Genomic DNA, 16311 nt, shown 5'->3' on the forward strand with positions numbered 1-16311 from the left:
GGTTTCTTAGTATAGGCCCTTTTGATTTGACACAACACCACTAGGACTGCCTTATATTTCATTTGATGGGCGACGCTTGCTCCCATATTAGATTTAGGTTTAGAATAGGCGTTTTTCCAACCTGCATACAGAATTCAATGTTCAATAAACACCCTTGAACTTGTCTGTCTTGCTTGTTGTCACCATGAGTTTCTCACAGCGCTAAATGGGATTTTCACCTCCAGAAAATAGCTGAAGGTAAAACCCATTTAGCGCCCAACTCGTGATAAGGCCAGCCCTTAAATACAGCCTAACTAGTGTTGAGGCCCACTATGTCTTACTAAAAGCTGGATACGTGACTCCAGTGGCGCCATGATTAAAATGGCCGTCCCTGAGGGGTACTCCATCTTTTGTAAAAACAGGGAACATTGGCAAGGGGCGGAGTTGCCACTATTGCCAAAAACAAGTATAACCTTTTCTTATCTCCCTGCTGCTTTCAGGGATGTGAGATATTGCACATGAAATGAACACCTACTAATAACAGCTGCATTAACTTCATTTTAATCTACCGACCTCCATCAGTGATGACGAATTTCAACAAGGAGATAGTGCAGCTGCTATGTAGCTTCTGTGACCCCCAATATCGCCACCCTCTTCTTAGGGGATCTAAATAGCTGGAAGGGTAACTCCACTGATAAAGAGGCCTTGGAGCTGGAAACAGTACTTAACCTTAATTACAAGGTCTGCAATATTGAGCCAACCAGGTCGAATAATAACATGTTAGACTGGGTGGTGGTGCGTAATCTTTAAACCATAATTGAGGGCACTTGCCCTTACATTTGGTTGGGTCATTATCGTGTAGATTTCCTTATCTTGCCACAGGGGGGCCCTGTTCCAAAAGCCCAGAATTGCCATCAAACGGTCCTAAGTAGGTATTGTAATAAAATCCTCCTATCAGATATTGCCACATGTGTAAATTCCCTTATGGCCCAGACAACTGACAGGGAGACATGTGAAATCTACGATTTAAGAAATGGTGGACTGAATAGCCCACGACCGGTCGAAATTTGTCAGGGCTATCCCTAGGCACCAAAGATGGTTTTCTTTCTCTCAAAGCCCGAAAGAGAGAGAAAAGTAAACTAACACCAGTGGTTAAAGCACCCTACATCTGAGAATAAGAGCAAATGGAAGGCTGAAGAAACACTGTATAAATTGAACATAGTGGAAACCAAAAACACTACTACAATTATCAAATTAACAAGGCATCACACTCCTCCAGCAAGCTCTTTGAGATCCTTAGGTCTCTAGAAAAGCCCAAGGCATTGTCTGCCCCAGCCCAACCTACACCCACTGACTGCATAAAGGTGCAAGAGGCCTTTGAGGCAAAAATCCAAGACCAGAGAAACAGTTAGTCATACAAGCTCAATTCCCTCCGACATCAACCAATGTTTGACCAACCTGAGCGACACAATGGCGCTGGCTTTACTTTCTCAACAATTACGACAACAGACATGAAGATTTTGTTGTCTACCATGCGACCGACTTCCTGTGCGGAAAACATCCTGCCAGCAAGAATAATTCTGGAGTATCAGGATTTATTTATTCTATTCCTTACTCGTATGGTAAACTCCTCTTTAAAGACAATCAAGTCCAGAAATCCATTAAGAGTCACGGTATCCCCGCTCATTAAGAAACCCAGTCTAGACCCAAAAGATCCAAGCAATTTAAGGCCAATCGCCAATTGTAATTTCTTATTGAAAATCTTGGATAAGTGTGCCAATGTACAGTTTCAGAGCTTTGTGGAAGCCAACCACATACTACATAAACAACAATCAGGTTTTAGGCCTGCACACAGTACTGAGACAGCACTTATTGAACTTCAGACCCATATGCTGCGCGCTATGGACACAGGTAGATCGGTTATGCTAGTTTTACTGGGTTTATCAGCCGCCTTTGATCTGCTTGGCCTGACCAGCTACTATGGTCATGGTCATTGAAACATGCAGGAAATTGTGCAAGAGGGGCGGTAAAACGGATTCCATAATGTTTTACTAATCCAAGGTCCAAAATTCACTGGGGCGATGCCTTTTCACCTTTAGCGCCCATCAAATGTGGCGTGCACAGGGTGACAGTTTGTCTCCTGTGATTAACTTATATCTCAGACCACTCTGCTCGCTCCTTGAGGACACCAGCGTTTTCTTTACGAACTACGCCAACGATACTCAGATAGTTTTGGAGTTGAGTGGCGAGTATGAGCAGGACTCCAGCAATCCCCATGCAGCCAACGACATTGTGGAGACCTGGATGACCAGGAATTGGATGTGCCTAAATGGCGGTAAAACTGAACTGCACATTTTTGGCTCCTGGCAGGCTCGCGCTAAACTAAGCCCAGAATACAAAAGCTTTCACATCAATAATTGTGCCATTTTAGCCCAGCATAAGGTAACACCACTTGGTATCTCACTGGAGTGCTCACTAAGCGCAGAAGCATACATGAACCAAATAAATGAGAGCTGCCAATACCATCTCCGACTGCTTAGCCACATTAGGCCATTTGTTAATGAAAAGAACTGTGCTACTATTGCTAGAGCAGCTTTTCTCTCAAGACTATATCATGACAATGCACTGTTAATTGGGGCCAGCAGGTCCTGCCTGGCAAGATGCCAGAGAATTCAAGACAGTGCAGTAAGAATCATCAACAAGAAACCAAGGGGCGAACATATTTCGTCCGACAGAAGAGACTTGCACTGGCTAGCTGTGACGGAACGGATTGCCTCAAATCTCTGACCATCATCCACCGTTGCCTCTATGGGACAGCTCCATTTTACCTGAAAGCTCCTATCTCCTAGAACGTACCAGACAGAGCCCTGCGTTCGCAAACTCTGGAACAGATTACCTGCACAAGCTTCAGACACTCTGATGGGCTGGGCTGATCCCTCCCGGTAAGGGCGGTAAAGTATGGAACACTCTTCCATTAGCTATTAGAATAGAAGGTAATAGCAGTGCCTTTCGTAAGGCATTGAAGACCTCCCTTTTTAAATGATCACGTGGTCTTCAGGAGGATTTAAGCTTTCTTGAGTCCATTTTGTCAATACTCTTGTTTGTATACTGTCTATATGTTGCGCCCTGTTGCACGTGGGCTTCTGCGCATTACAAATACATTAATCAAATAATGAGTTTGTGTTAGGCTACATTGGGGATTAGTTTATAATGGCTCCCCCATTATTTTGCGTATCAACATTGGTCAATCCTCATGCCACCCAAAGTCCCATTCAAGATACTTTGACACCATTGTGGATGAGGACTGGAGAATGGTTATTGTTAGGGGCTTGGTAGAAAACAAGGAAATATGTGTTCTAAATACGTATGCCCCGAACCAAGACACTGTGACCTTCTTTAAAACTTTATGGCCTAAGATAAGTCTACATAGAGATTGTGCAGTGGTTTGGGGCGGAGATTTCAACTGTACATTAGACCGGTTAAAAGACAGGTCAGATGACACATTTGTACATGCTGCCCCAGCTGTGAAAGTGTTGAATGAGTTGTTACGCACATTAAAACTAGTGGATGTATGGAGAATGTTGTATCCACTAGATGGAGTATATTCACATTACTCAGCCCCACAGAATCTGTACACAAGATTAGATTATGTATTTGTGGGAGAAGAGTCGATCGATGAGTACACACAAGCCGAATATAAAGTGAGAGTGTTGTCCGCCCATGCCCCTCTGGTTATCACATGGCAAATACTACCTCCCAGGGCTAGACTCCAAACCTGGAGACTTGGGTAGAAGCTTTGAAAGATGAGGGGTTTCGGGATCATATACGGACGGAAGTACAAGAATATTTTAAACACAAAAACGGCAGTGTAGATTCTGCAAGTACATTGTGGGAGGCCTTCAAGCTAGTGGTTCGAGGAGCAGCGATAGCCCAATCCAAGGGGCTGCTAGAGTCAATAACGCAAGACTTACAGAAAACAGAGAAGAAACTGGAAACTATAATGCAATCCGGGGATCGGACACGAGAAGAGGCGAAAGAGGTGTCTAGCCTACAGCTGGAATGTAGAGGGTTGTGGGATAGGCTGGGCAAACTAAGCTATAGGAAATACATCAAGCGCCAACATGCAGAGGGGGATAAACCCGGCAGACTGGTAACTTGGTTTTATAAAAGTGAGACTACACGACAAACAATCCGGGCAGTACAAGGGAGAGACGGGAGGTCACTAGAAACCCAAGAAGGAGTGAATGAGTGTTTTTTCGAATATTATGAAAACCTTTATGGGGAAACTGTGGACGAGGAGAAGATGGATATACAAGACACATTGACAGAGATTAATCTCCCTAGGACAAGCATGGAAGATAGGGACAGGTTGGAGATGCCTATAGCAACGGAAGAGCTTGATAGTGTGATTAGTGAACTGCCCACCTGTAAAGTCCCCGGGACAGATGGGCTCCCCAGCGAATTTTACAAAGAGTTTAGAGCAGATATCCTCCCCCCGATGCTGGTACTTTTAAATGAAGTTCTAGAACGCGGTATGCTACCCGGGTCATTACGAGAATCTGTGATTATTCCACTCCTCAAACCTAACGAACCAGACACAGAATGCGGGTTATATAGACCTTTGTCCTTGCTGAACCAAGATGGGAAGATCCTCACCGCATTGATGGCAAAGAGGCTGAGACCTGTGATAAGTAAACTCATCCATTCGGATCAGACAGGATATGTCTCAAATAGAAACATTACCAATAATTTGAGACGGTTACACCATATAATAGACCACACGAATAAGGGAACACATGAAGTAGCAGTGGTTTCGCTTGATGCAGTGAAGGCCTTCAACTCGGTTAAATGGCCCTGGTTGCTGGCTGTTCTGAAGGGTTCGGTATAGGGCCTGTATACATAGAGTGGGCGAAGCTACTGTACAATGCACCTATAGCAAGAGTAAAGACAGGATCCATCTTCTAGGAGCAATGGAGATAAGCAAGGGTACCAGACAAGGATGTCCATGGTTCCCGATGCTCTTCATATTGGCATTAGAACCACTGGCAATCTATTTGAGGGCGGAGTTCGGAGAAGTGGGTATAGACACACCAAATGGGAACCATTTGATTTCATTGTATGGAGACGATATGTTGCTGTACCTCCAATATCCGGAGGAGAATTTACAGCACGTCCCGGATGTTATGTCACAGTACGCCTTGGTGTTGGGAATAACGGTGAACCCCCAGAAATTGTACCTATTCCCCTTAGGAGAGTATAGACAGAGACCCCCTAGCGGGTTGCCAGTGCTGCCGATTAAATGGGATCGATTGACATTTTGGTACCTGGGGGTGGACATATATCAAGATCCTAGGGTAGAACATAGATGGAATACAGTTAAAGCGGTAGATAGGATTGAAAACAGTATGGCTCAGTGGCCAGGCTACCACTGGCTATGATGGGGCGTGCAGCATTACTGAAGATGGTTGTGCTACCTAGACTCCTGCATTACTTTGCTAATGTCCCGTTTTCAATCGCGAACGTTTTTTTTGTCAAATTGCACAGCCTATGTAGACGCTTTATATGGCATAACTCCAGAAACAGAGTGGCGTTATGGAAACTCCAGAACTCATATGAACTGTGAGGTATAAAGCTGCCGAACTTCGAGATGTACTTCATGGCTAGCCAGATACAATTTGTGGCCTGGTGGCTGTCAGATGAACAAACATCAGAATCTGGGTTGCTAGATAAAGTTGGAGCTCTGTTTTTTCTGAAAGAAATTGTATGGATACCAGATTCGTGTAAGATTATCGAGAGCCTACTGTTGCGACTTAGGTGTATCATGTGGCATAGAGCTGGAAAATTACTGGGGGTGGGGGGCAGCGCTGTATTCTCCACAGATGCCACTGGTTGCACTGGGTGGGGTGGACAAACAGACCAGAAGGAATGGGCGGAGAAGCTGGGAACCCATGGGAGTAGCTACAGTGGGGGATGTAATCAAGGAAGCAATACCGCAGAGGTTTGAAGAATTAGCGGCGGACTCCCGAATACATAGTGGGCAATATATAACATACGCCAGACTCCTGAAAAACCTTAAACAGAGATGGCCTGAGTCCATCATGCCCCTGCAACCGGCCGCAGTGACCGATGCATTTTACGATATTTCCGAAGACGGACATGAAGTGTCTAGGATATACAAGCTATTGATGTCTAAAGTGGGCGGGGAAATGGATAAGTTTAGACTACATTGGGAATCGGTCCTGGGAGAACCATTTTCAGATGAGTGGTGGTGTAAAGTGAAGCTGTACCACAAGAAGGTGTCGAGAAATGCAAGACTGCAGCAGATCCAACTTTACGTGACACATAGGGCTTACCTGACTCCGAAACAAAATAGCTAAATTTAGTAAATCTGGAGCTCAGAAATGCCCGAAATGTGGGAAGGAGAATGCTGACCTGGTGCATATGATTTGGGCTTGTGTGGAAATTGGCAGGTTTTGGAGGGAGGTGGCACAATTGTTGGCGAACATGGACATCGCCTTAGATGTACAGTCTCCCAGAGCATGCTTACTGGGAAGGTTCCTGACGCCCAAACATGCCCCACATGTGAACACATTTCAAGATTTAGCGTATATTCGGGCAAAAGGGAGAATAGCGATGAGTTGGAAAGCTCAAACAAGACCAGTAGCACAAGTAGGGTGGAAAGACATTTTGAAATGGGCTAACGGCGAAACCACAGTGGCAAGAGGCGTCCTACAAGGAAGGAGAACAAGAGGGGGTAGGGGTGGAGGCTTGGAGGATGCTCATAGCGGGTCTTGCAGACTATGGTCGCGAGACAAAAGGAAATGCAGCGATTCCTACATAAGAAGCGACCGTTGAAATGGGAATGTAGATGGGGAATAATGTAGACTACGAAGTGCGAAGTAGGCCGGGGTGAGGGTGGGAGGAGGGTTGGGTGCAGGGTTATGGTTAGATGTTTAGTAAAATGTTGGTGTGTAATTAGAATGTGCAAACTGTTATCTGTTTAAAACCAATAAAAAAATTTTTAAAAAAAAAAGGCGTTCAGAATTCATCTGTGCAAGGCGACTGTTCCACCTCACTTTTCACAGGATGACTCGTGCCTTCATCTGGGTGTCCATAGAGCTGTTTTTATATGTTTCCTCTTTTTGGTTGCTCTTGTATGAACTGGACTTACCACTCCACTGTTCGTACTCTGTTTCCTTACCTCCCGTGACTCCATCTCCTCCTCGCTCTCTCACATTCGCTGGCTACCTTTCCACTTAGAGTTAGAATTCTGCTTTCTCTGCCTTGTTTTCAAATCCCTACATGGTCTTGCTCCTCCCTACCTCTCCTCCCTTCTCACCTTTTACTCCCCCTCTCGCTCACTTCGTTCTGCTGACCATTTCCTCCTCACTGTACCTCCTTCCCCCTGTGCTTCCTCCCAGTTCTGCTCCTTCCAACTCCCTGCTCCTCTTCACTGGAACTCACTCCCCCTCTCAATCCGCTCTTCCACGACCCTTCCCTCATTTCGCACTTCCCTTAAATCCCTTCTCCACTCTCCTCCTTGAAGGCCTCCCCTGTTCTCTCTTCCTCCCCCCTCTTTCCCTCCTCTAACTCCTCTCTCCCCACTCCCATTTCATTCTCCCTCCTATTCTTCACTCGTTCTATCCTTCTCTGTTCCCCCTCACCAATCCTACTCCCTCTCCACTTCCCCTCCCCTCAGTTAATTGCTTTTTGCACTGTTTTGTTGTCGAATGATTCATTATGTAATTTTGCTCCCAATGTTTATTGTTGTTCACTGTATGAGTTGTTCCATTGTACAGTGCCTTGGTGTAAGGCGCTCTATAAATAAACAAATCAATCAATCAACTGGGATATAAGGGCCTGAACTATTTATGTGCTGCTTACAAGCTGCAATATGTCTCTTGTACATTCTCCATCTTTGGGCACTTCACTAGAGGCATGGCACCCGCTTGGTCTGATGCGAAGAGCGTTCCTTTAATGAAGATCTGCCAAGCAACTAACAGAGATTCTGCTTTTATTCACCATTGCAAGCTTAATGGGAAGTCTTACAAGATATTTGGTTTATTAAAGTGTATTGTGCACCATCATGATGTTATTTCTCTTTTATATTGTCCAATTATGGGCGCTTGTTATAGACAAAATAGTACATGACTGAGACAAGGAAAGGGGGCGATGATGAGAATGCCTAGATTACTCATGGGTAATCCCCATTACTCGGAGTTCTGCTCTTTGACGGATCACAGTACTCATCCACTACTACGCCACCTGAGCCCAGACCTGTAGGCTTGTTATTTCAATACAGGCAGTTTTGAGAGAGAAGGTAAACTTATAGCCCACCCCTTGAGGAGGGGCTAACTTAAGGGCAATTTCTTAGATAACAATTAGGTGCCTTGTTCTTTGTGTCTGTTCCGGATGACTCACTCTCAATCTTTGAGGACTGTGGTGATGAAGAGTAATGGGGATTACAGGTAAGTAGTTTAAGCATAAATTCAAACTTTCAGCAATGGCTTCCATTTGCCACTGTCTGGTCTTTAATTTGATTTTGTTTATATTCATAGGTTGCAGTCGATGTAAGCAGCAGTGAGGCCACAAACCTAGCAGTGAAAATGCACAATATTTTATACCCATACCGATTCACCAAAGAAATGATTCACTCCATGAAGGTCAGTGCTATGGCTTTATCTTTAATAGGATGGGCACCTCTGGCAATGGGTTTGCGATGTGTGGTGTGTAATGAGTATAGCATGTAGGCCATCAGTTAGTTGAGAGATTCACACCACACCACCAGAGGTCGATTGAAATAAGAATACCAATCACTAAATGTGCAACCATTCTTAATATATACATTGATGTATAGTTGTTATATTACAGATCCTACAACAAGTGGATAATAAATTCATTGCCTGTTTGATCAACACAAAGACCCAGGAGGAGGGAAATCCAGGTGAGTCGGGATCAGTTGTGACAGTTTCAGCAATCCCAGGTGTAAAGATGGATTTTTAGAACCAGCAATGAGGCAGGTTTCTGAGAGTCCACCCTATTATAGTGATCAGGGAAAAGAGACAGGTCTGGCCAAACTGTCAAGGTAGATGGGAGAGCAGTAAGGCTTATACTTCAGGGTTAATGGCGGTGGAGTAGTGGTGCAGTAAGGCACTCGCACAAGAGCACTCAAATAAAGCAAATTAGACAATACAGATACAAATACACTATTTATTAGGCCTTTAGCACACTCCAAGCAATCGAAATCACAGGTAGGCCGTACTACTAAATCAATACAATAAACATATATACTTAAACATCAAAGTGATCAACTGAATAGATTGCGCTGTTGCATGAATTGTGATTCTTAGATTTGTATTCCCAATATTTAATTCAATATTGAAATAATGGAAAGTCAATATACAAATTACGGTAGCTCTTATGATTCTCAACTAATTGTCAAGCACATTTGACTGATAATGTGCGTATGAAGTTCCTAGTCAACACGTGTTTCGACCCCTAGGTCTCTCTCAAGACTATTACACTAATTAAGGCACTTTCAATGATTTCATACTCCTTGCATATTTCACTTGTGATATTAAATCCAGTTCTATTGGTCGGTTCAATTGAGCACTACGTTTTGAACCTTTTCGTGCTGCCCAGATGTTGTATTTCGATTCAAGCCACTTACTGAACACCCGGCACGCAGATTTTGGAATAGACTACACCCCAAGCAAGGTAGTCTTTAAAACATTAGACGTTATTGCAGCATACCTTAATTTTGAATGGAAATACAACATCTGGGCAGCACGAAAAGGTTCAAAACGTAGTGCTCAATTGAACCGACCAATAGAACTGGATTTAATATCACAAGTGAAATATGCAAGGAGTATGAAATCATTGAAAGTGCCTTAATTAGTGTAATAGTCTTGAGAAAGACCTAGGGGTCGAGAAGCGTGTCGACTAGGAACTTCATAGGCACATTATCAGTCAAATGTATATGACAATTATCTGAGAATCACAAGAGCTACTGTAATTGTATATTGACTTGATTACCTTATTTCAATATTGAATTAAATATTGGGAATACAAATCTAAGAATTACAATTAATCGAATAGCGCAATCTATACAGTTGATCTCTTTGATGCTTAATTCTATAATAGGTGTAGGATAACACCTGTACCAACTGGGGTTGCTGCAATCCGTACTAAATTGAATAGAGGATACAAAAGCGCACTTGGACTCTGATTTTAACCCAAATTCGTCCTAATAAACATATATATTTCACAGTTGTTGATTTCACTAGCGATCACCCACACTTTACTTTAAGCTACAAGTGATTCCAATATGAAACATGGAAAACTGTATCTAGTAAAGAAAGGGAAAATAATTAGGTAATGCAAAAGCAATTGAAATTCAAAGAAACTAATGTACCACGCTGTAAAAGCAATGAAGCCCGATTACCCAGCCTTATAAAATAAGACCCCTAACGATTAACCAACCCTTCCATGCCAAGGTGAGTAGGCCTGGTACCACTAAGAGTCACAACTCCCAAAAAGACGCCTTTTGCTGGAGTCTTTAAGTGAAGAAAAAGGTATTGTCAAAGTCAACAGATAAGAAATAAACTCCAGTGATGAAGATATAAAGGTACATTTCAAAGACTAGGGGTCCACTCCCAATATCACCACTTTAAGGGAAGCCCTCGTGGCAGGGCAGGAGGGTCTTGGGGGGTGCTCCTTGGCCAGAACTCCTCTGATCACAACCAGGCAAAGCAAAGGTAGGGTGAGGACTTTACCCCGTACAACCCTGTGGCAGGAGGAGGGGGTAGGACGAGATATACAAGCTCGCCCCCCTTTACTCGATTCCACTAGAAAACATCCCTAGGGTTACTAGATTCTCTGTGCCCACTTACTTCGACCACTGCACCCGTGGTCCCTGGGATCCCTGCGAAGGAACCATTGATCGAGGTAATGGGGCCTAACACATTTGGGAGTCATTAGTACGGCTGCATAACAAAATATGTCGGATAACAGCATGTCTGTATTTCGAATGGGGGAGCATTAAAACAAACATTCAGATGGCAAAGCATCCTGGACATGTGTTTCATTCATTAGCACTTTACAATCCAGAATTATGCTTTTCTTAGCTTTGAAACTATATTTGCCATTCTGTCATCTCAAATAAAACTATTAATGGCAATGCCAGGCTCTCGTCAATAGAGGCTTCTGGTAAATAAAGTACTATATAACAAAGGTTTATATAACATACTGTATTCATATACATAGAATAACTGTTTACTGGCGATAGCATTTACCAAGTGGCTACCATTATGCAAAGCTGTTACCCTGCTGGCTGGCTGAATTGGGATGGATGTGCTGAAACAGCGCAGTGCCTTTCAAATGGGGGTTGAGTCATTCCTGCCTCATTTTTACTCCAGAAGGAGACATAAGGGCAAAGTTGCCTTGATGGCTTACCAGTAGAAAGTTCCCTCGACACCCCATTTGAAATGCAATGTCTGTGTAGCCCAAATCTTGTGACCAATGCAATTATGAAGTTGGTCTTTCTTAGATCAGGGCTGGTGCTTTGTGTGGCAGTGAGAAACTATGGGGAGCGTCCCTGAGCCCTCCTGCACAAATGTGTTTGCCTTAAAAGCCCAGTATGTGTGCTTTGGTATGTAAGTGGTCCCTGCCTGTTGGTGGGGACTAAATGAGGGTGACTAAGGGATCCTCCCCTTACCTCACCAGCGTGGGGAGGCATTTGGCCCCCTGAGTAATTCCCTGGATGTCCCCAAAACAAGGCAGCAGACTTTGTCACACTCCCCATATCGCCCCGGGGCTCTACGTCCTATAGAGTGTGGTGGGGACAGGCCCTGTGAGTCCCGCCACATGCCCAGTAACGGTCAGGCAGGAGACATTGTTGTCACACTGTTCTCCATTGGGACCCTCAACTGCAATGCAGCCTTTTTAGATCAGTCATGAAAACAAATGGGGGCGTGTCAACCATGTCCTATTTCAGTAGCTTCATTACCTGTCAGGAACTGAAGTAGTGGGATCCTGCAGGAGTGAAGCTGGCCCACCTAGCCCCCTAAGCCTGCCTGCTCAACAATCCAGCTTCTTTAAAACTATTGGCCAGGCAAACCCAAGGGGAAAGGGGAATGGAGAAAACAACAAAAGACAAGAACTCCCACTGCAGGTACTTCAGACTGTCTTTTCGGAAAGTTTTTGACTCAGATGGGATGTTCCTAAAAAGGAAATACAACTTTTAATAATCAATCTTCTGATCATTACTGTTGACTCTCTATATTATATTTTCTCCATTTACATTTACCTGTTGCCTATGCTTGATTTGCCAATAGGCTGCTTCTGAAAGGTTTATGTTGACTGTAGATACTCTAGCGATATCCCTTCTCTTTGTCTTTCTGCTCTCTTGCTCTCTTTAGTATCTGGTAATCTTTTTTCTTTAAAATAAAATATTTCCCAAAAAAAAATATTGTTGTTATTATTGTCTATTATACCTTTTGCCGGATGCTCTAGGAATCATATACTTTCTATAAATATGTGTAAGTAATTACCTTCTGTATTCTGAAGAACCTTTGTAAAATATTCTGCTGTAAACTTTTATACTCCAATTTCACATACAGAGTGCTTTTTCAATAATGTCTCTTGCTACTCATGTATTTCTTCTGAATTCTTTCTTTATCAAGGAGAAAAACTATTGCTCACAAAAAACGCTGCATAATCAGGATACTACGCTGTCCTTAAATCGTTTTTCTATTCCGTCACGAACAACGGATAAAAACGAGGAAAACATTGAAAGTCCAAAAATGGCTGCGACGCTCGAGTGACGTCGTTAGGTCCTTTCCTCTAAACCGCGCTTGCGAATCCAAGGAAATACGCGGCGCAGGCTTGTAAACAAACGAACCTGAAGTTAGTTAAAAATATATTAGATGTTAGGTTAAAGGTTTTAAAAACACGACGATTCGAACGGCGCGCCTTATTAGTATTAAAGATAAGATAAAATGTACACAAAAATGAATTGCTGAATCTTCTTTATATATTCATTAAAAATTAATTGCCCAATTTCTTATAATACTATTAGGATTCTATTGTTCCAAACAAAAATGAAAAGCTCAATATAAAGTCTTTGAATTATTAACATTTCAAAAATATTGAATCTTCACTTAAAAAATTCAGAAGTCCACTTAGCTTTTCAATGTTCATGAAACTGGAATCTTCTCTGGCTCAGCTACTGAATCTCACTGGAATTCCTCTTCTGCAGACTTCTTCTCTTGTTACTTAACTAATATCACTACTATATTTTTTAGAACTCTTAAAAGGATATAACTCTCCTTTAAAATGGAAACTTTAAATGAATTTTACTGGAGCTAACTAATATATGACCTACTCTGATGCATATTTTAATGAAAGGCAGTTGAGAATTGTTATTAACATTCTAATGACATCACAATGCTGCATGCTGAGAACTGAACCAATCATTGTTGTGAAAAAGTTCCACCATCTTGGCTTGGGGGCATTTCATCTTTCTAATTGAAAGTTAGTTAAGGGAAATCGAACAAACTAAAAGAAATGCTCTATTCACTAAATTGAAGTTATTTAATATTTCAACCACCTTCCCTTTCTAACTTTCCTGGAATGGTATTTGACATACCCTATTCTCCTAAGAACCTTGTCCAATTGAGGTACAAAATGTGAGAATCTGACAGTACCCTCCCCGTAAAGCCCTGTCCCAGGGCCTGGTTTAAAGGGTTGTAAGCGATGAAACTTCTTAGTTAGTCTAGAGGCATGAACATCCTCACTTTTAACCCATGGCCTCTCTTCTGGACCGTAACCTTTCCAATCCACTAAATATTGCAACTGACCTCGAACAATTCTAGAATCCAAAATAGCTTGAACTTCATATTCAGAATCATCATCAGAAAATACTGGACCAGGTGCTCCCATTAATCTAGTGTCATTTCTACATGGTTTCAACAATTTAACATGAAATGTAGGGTGTATCTTCATACTAGATGGTAACTTCAACTTCAAAGTAACAGGGGAGAATACTTTTTCAACTTCAAATGGTCCTATAAAACGGGGATTAAATTTATTCTTTCCTTTCAAAGCTAAATTTTTAGTGGATAACCAAACCTTATCTCCTTCATGATATTTAGGAGCCTCTCTACGTTTCTTATCAGCAAATTTCTTGTAACCCAATTTTCTTACTTTCAAAGCTCGAATTGCCTTCTCCAAATTTTGCCCCATAGTTCTCAACCTGTTTTCCACATCAGGAACCTCCACTTCTTCTAAAACTACTCCCCTCAGAAAACGTGGATGAAATCCCTGGTTTACAAAAAATGGTGACATAGAAGTAGATTCCTTCACAGTATTGTTATAACAAAATTCTGCCAACCACAACAACTCCACCCAACTGTGATCAGACCCCAAATAACAACGAAGGTATTTTTCTAACTCTTGATTCACCCTTTCTGTTTGGCCATTACCCTCGGGATGATAACTAGTTGTCAAATTAATTTCAATTCCCAATTCTTTACAGAACGCCTTCCAAAATTTCGAAACAAACTGTGTGCCTCGATCAGAAATCACTTGACATGGTAAACCGTGAAGTTTCACAACATTCTGCAAAAAGGCTTGTGCTAAGGACGTAGTTGTAGCAGCTCCCTTAATGGGAATGAAATGTCCTGCTTTGGAAAAAACATCTACTACCACCAGAATTGTAGAACATCCCTTGTCAGATGGTAACTCAACAATATAATCCATTGATACTGTATGCCATGGACGAGGTGGAATTGGTAACGGTACTAATAATCCAGCAGCTTTTTGATGGTCGGATTTAGCTCTGATACAAACTTCACATGTTCTAACATAGTTTTCTGTGTCTTCACGCATCTTCTCCCACCACAACTCTCTTCGAAGAAGTTCCAAGGTTTTCTTAACTCCTGGATGACCAGCCAATGGTGAATCATGGCAATTCTTCAGTGCCTCTTCTTGTAATTCTTCAGAAGGAAGATACAATTTGGCATCTACATAGGGCAAACCTTCCCTGATACTTTGCACCGGATCTCCGGCCTCTCATTTTTCCAATTCTTCTTTAGATAGTAAATGATGAATTTGTTCTCGAAAATCCATTTCTTTATGCACTTCACCCACCACAAAGTTCTTCTCGGACAAGAGTGACACTGGAACACAATCATCGGTCTTTAAACTTCCTGGAAAACATCGAGATAGCGCATCAGCCTTTCCATTCAAACGTCCAGGCTTAAACGTAATCACAAAATCAAATTCTGCAAAAAACAATGACCAACGGAGTTGTCTTGGTGTTAAAGTCTTGGCGGAACGAAGAAAGGTCAAATTTCTGTGATCGGTTAAAACTGTAACTCGATGACGTCCACCCAAAAGATAATGCCTCCATTCCTCGAATGCAGACTTGATGGCCAAAAGTTCTTTATCTGTAATTGTATAGTTCTTCTCAGCCGATGAAAACTTTTTTGAAAAGAATGCTACCGGATGAATTTGTCCAGTTCTTGGATGGCGTTGTGATAAAACTGCTCCCATGGCACAATCAGAAGCATCTGCCTCCACAAAGAAAGGTTGATCCACATCAGGATGTAATAAAATTGGTCCAGAAATACATTTTCCTTTAAGAAATTTAAAAGCGTTTTCAGCCTCTTCACTCCAAACAAATTTTACTCCCTTTTTCAACAATTTAGTAATTGGAGAAATCACCTGTGAAAGTTTTGAATAAATCGACGATAAAAATTCGCAAATCCTATAAAACATTGAATATCTTTTACAGAACTTGGTTGTGGCCATTCTTTAACTGCCTTTACTTTACTTGAATCCATCTCAAGACCTTCTGGAGATAATACAAAACCCAAAAATTCCACACAATTAGTGTGGAATTGACTCTTTTCTAGTTTTGCAAATAGGTGATTCTCGCGCAACTTCACTAAAACCTTCTTTACGTGTTCCACATGTTGTTGTTCTTCTTTAGAAAAAATCAAGATGTCATCAATGTACACAACTACAAATACATCTAAGTATTCACGAAGGACTTGGTTTATAAAAAACTGAAATGCCGCTGGTGCGTTGCACAGACCAAATGGCATCACCTGATACTCAAAAAGTCCGTAACGAGTTCTGAATGCAGTTTTCCATTCGTCACCTTCACGAACACAAACCAAGTGATAGGCTCCTCGTAGATCCAGTTTCGTGAAAATTTTAGCTCCTTGAATTCTATCCAACATTACGGATATCAAAGGTAATGGATAGCGATTTTTGATAGTTATTTTATTCAGGGCTCTATAGTCAATACAAGTTCTCAATGTCTTG

The 16311-nt window shown here is 42.2% G+C and overlaps 1 protein-coding gene across 7 annotated transcripts in view; it reads left to right on the forward strand.

Annotated features, from left to right (window-relative positions):
• The window catches only part of MLH3 (mutL homolog 3), a 252031-nt gene that overhangs the window by 95763 nt on the left and 139957 nt on the right, over positions 1 to 16311 (forward strand). For 6 of the 7 annotated variants that reach the window (XR_011283805.1, XM_069638056.1, XM_069638055.1 and 3 more), the window contains 2 exons: positions 8538 to 8642; positions 8851 to 8923. Coding sequence is in view for 6 of the 7 variants with exons in the window: in XM_069638056.1 (XP_069494157.1) it covers positions 8538 to 8642; positions 8851 to 8923 (178 nt within the window). In the remaining variant the exon portion in view is untranslated. The remainder of the gene's footprint in view (positions 1 to 8537; positions 8643 to 8850; positions 8924 to 16311) is intronic. The other variant, XM_069638060.1, reaches the window with a different exon arrangement.

Source organism: Ambystoma mexicanum, chromosome 14, assembly GCF_040938575.1.
Source record: "Ambystoma mexicanum isolate Mex_15411 chromosome 14, UKY_AmexF1_1, whole genome shotgun sequence".
NCBI lineage: Eukaryota > Metazoa > Chordata > Amphibia > Caudata > Ambystomatidae > Ambystoma > Ambystoma mexicanum.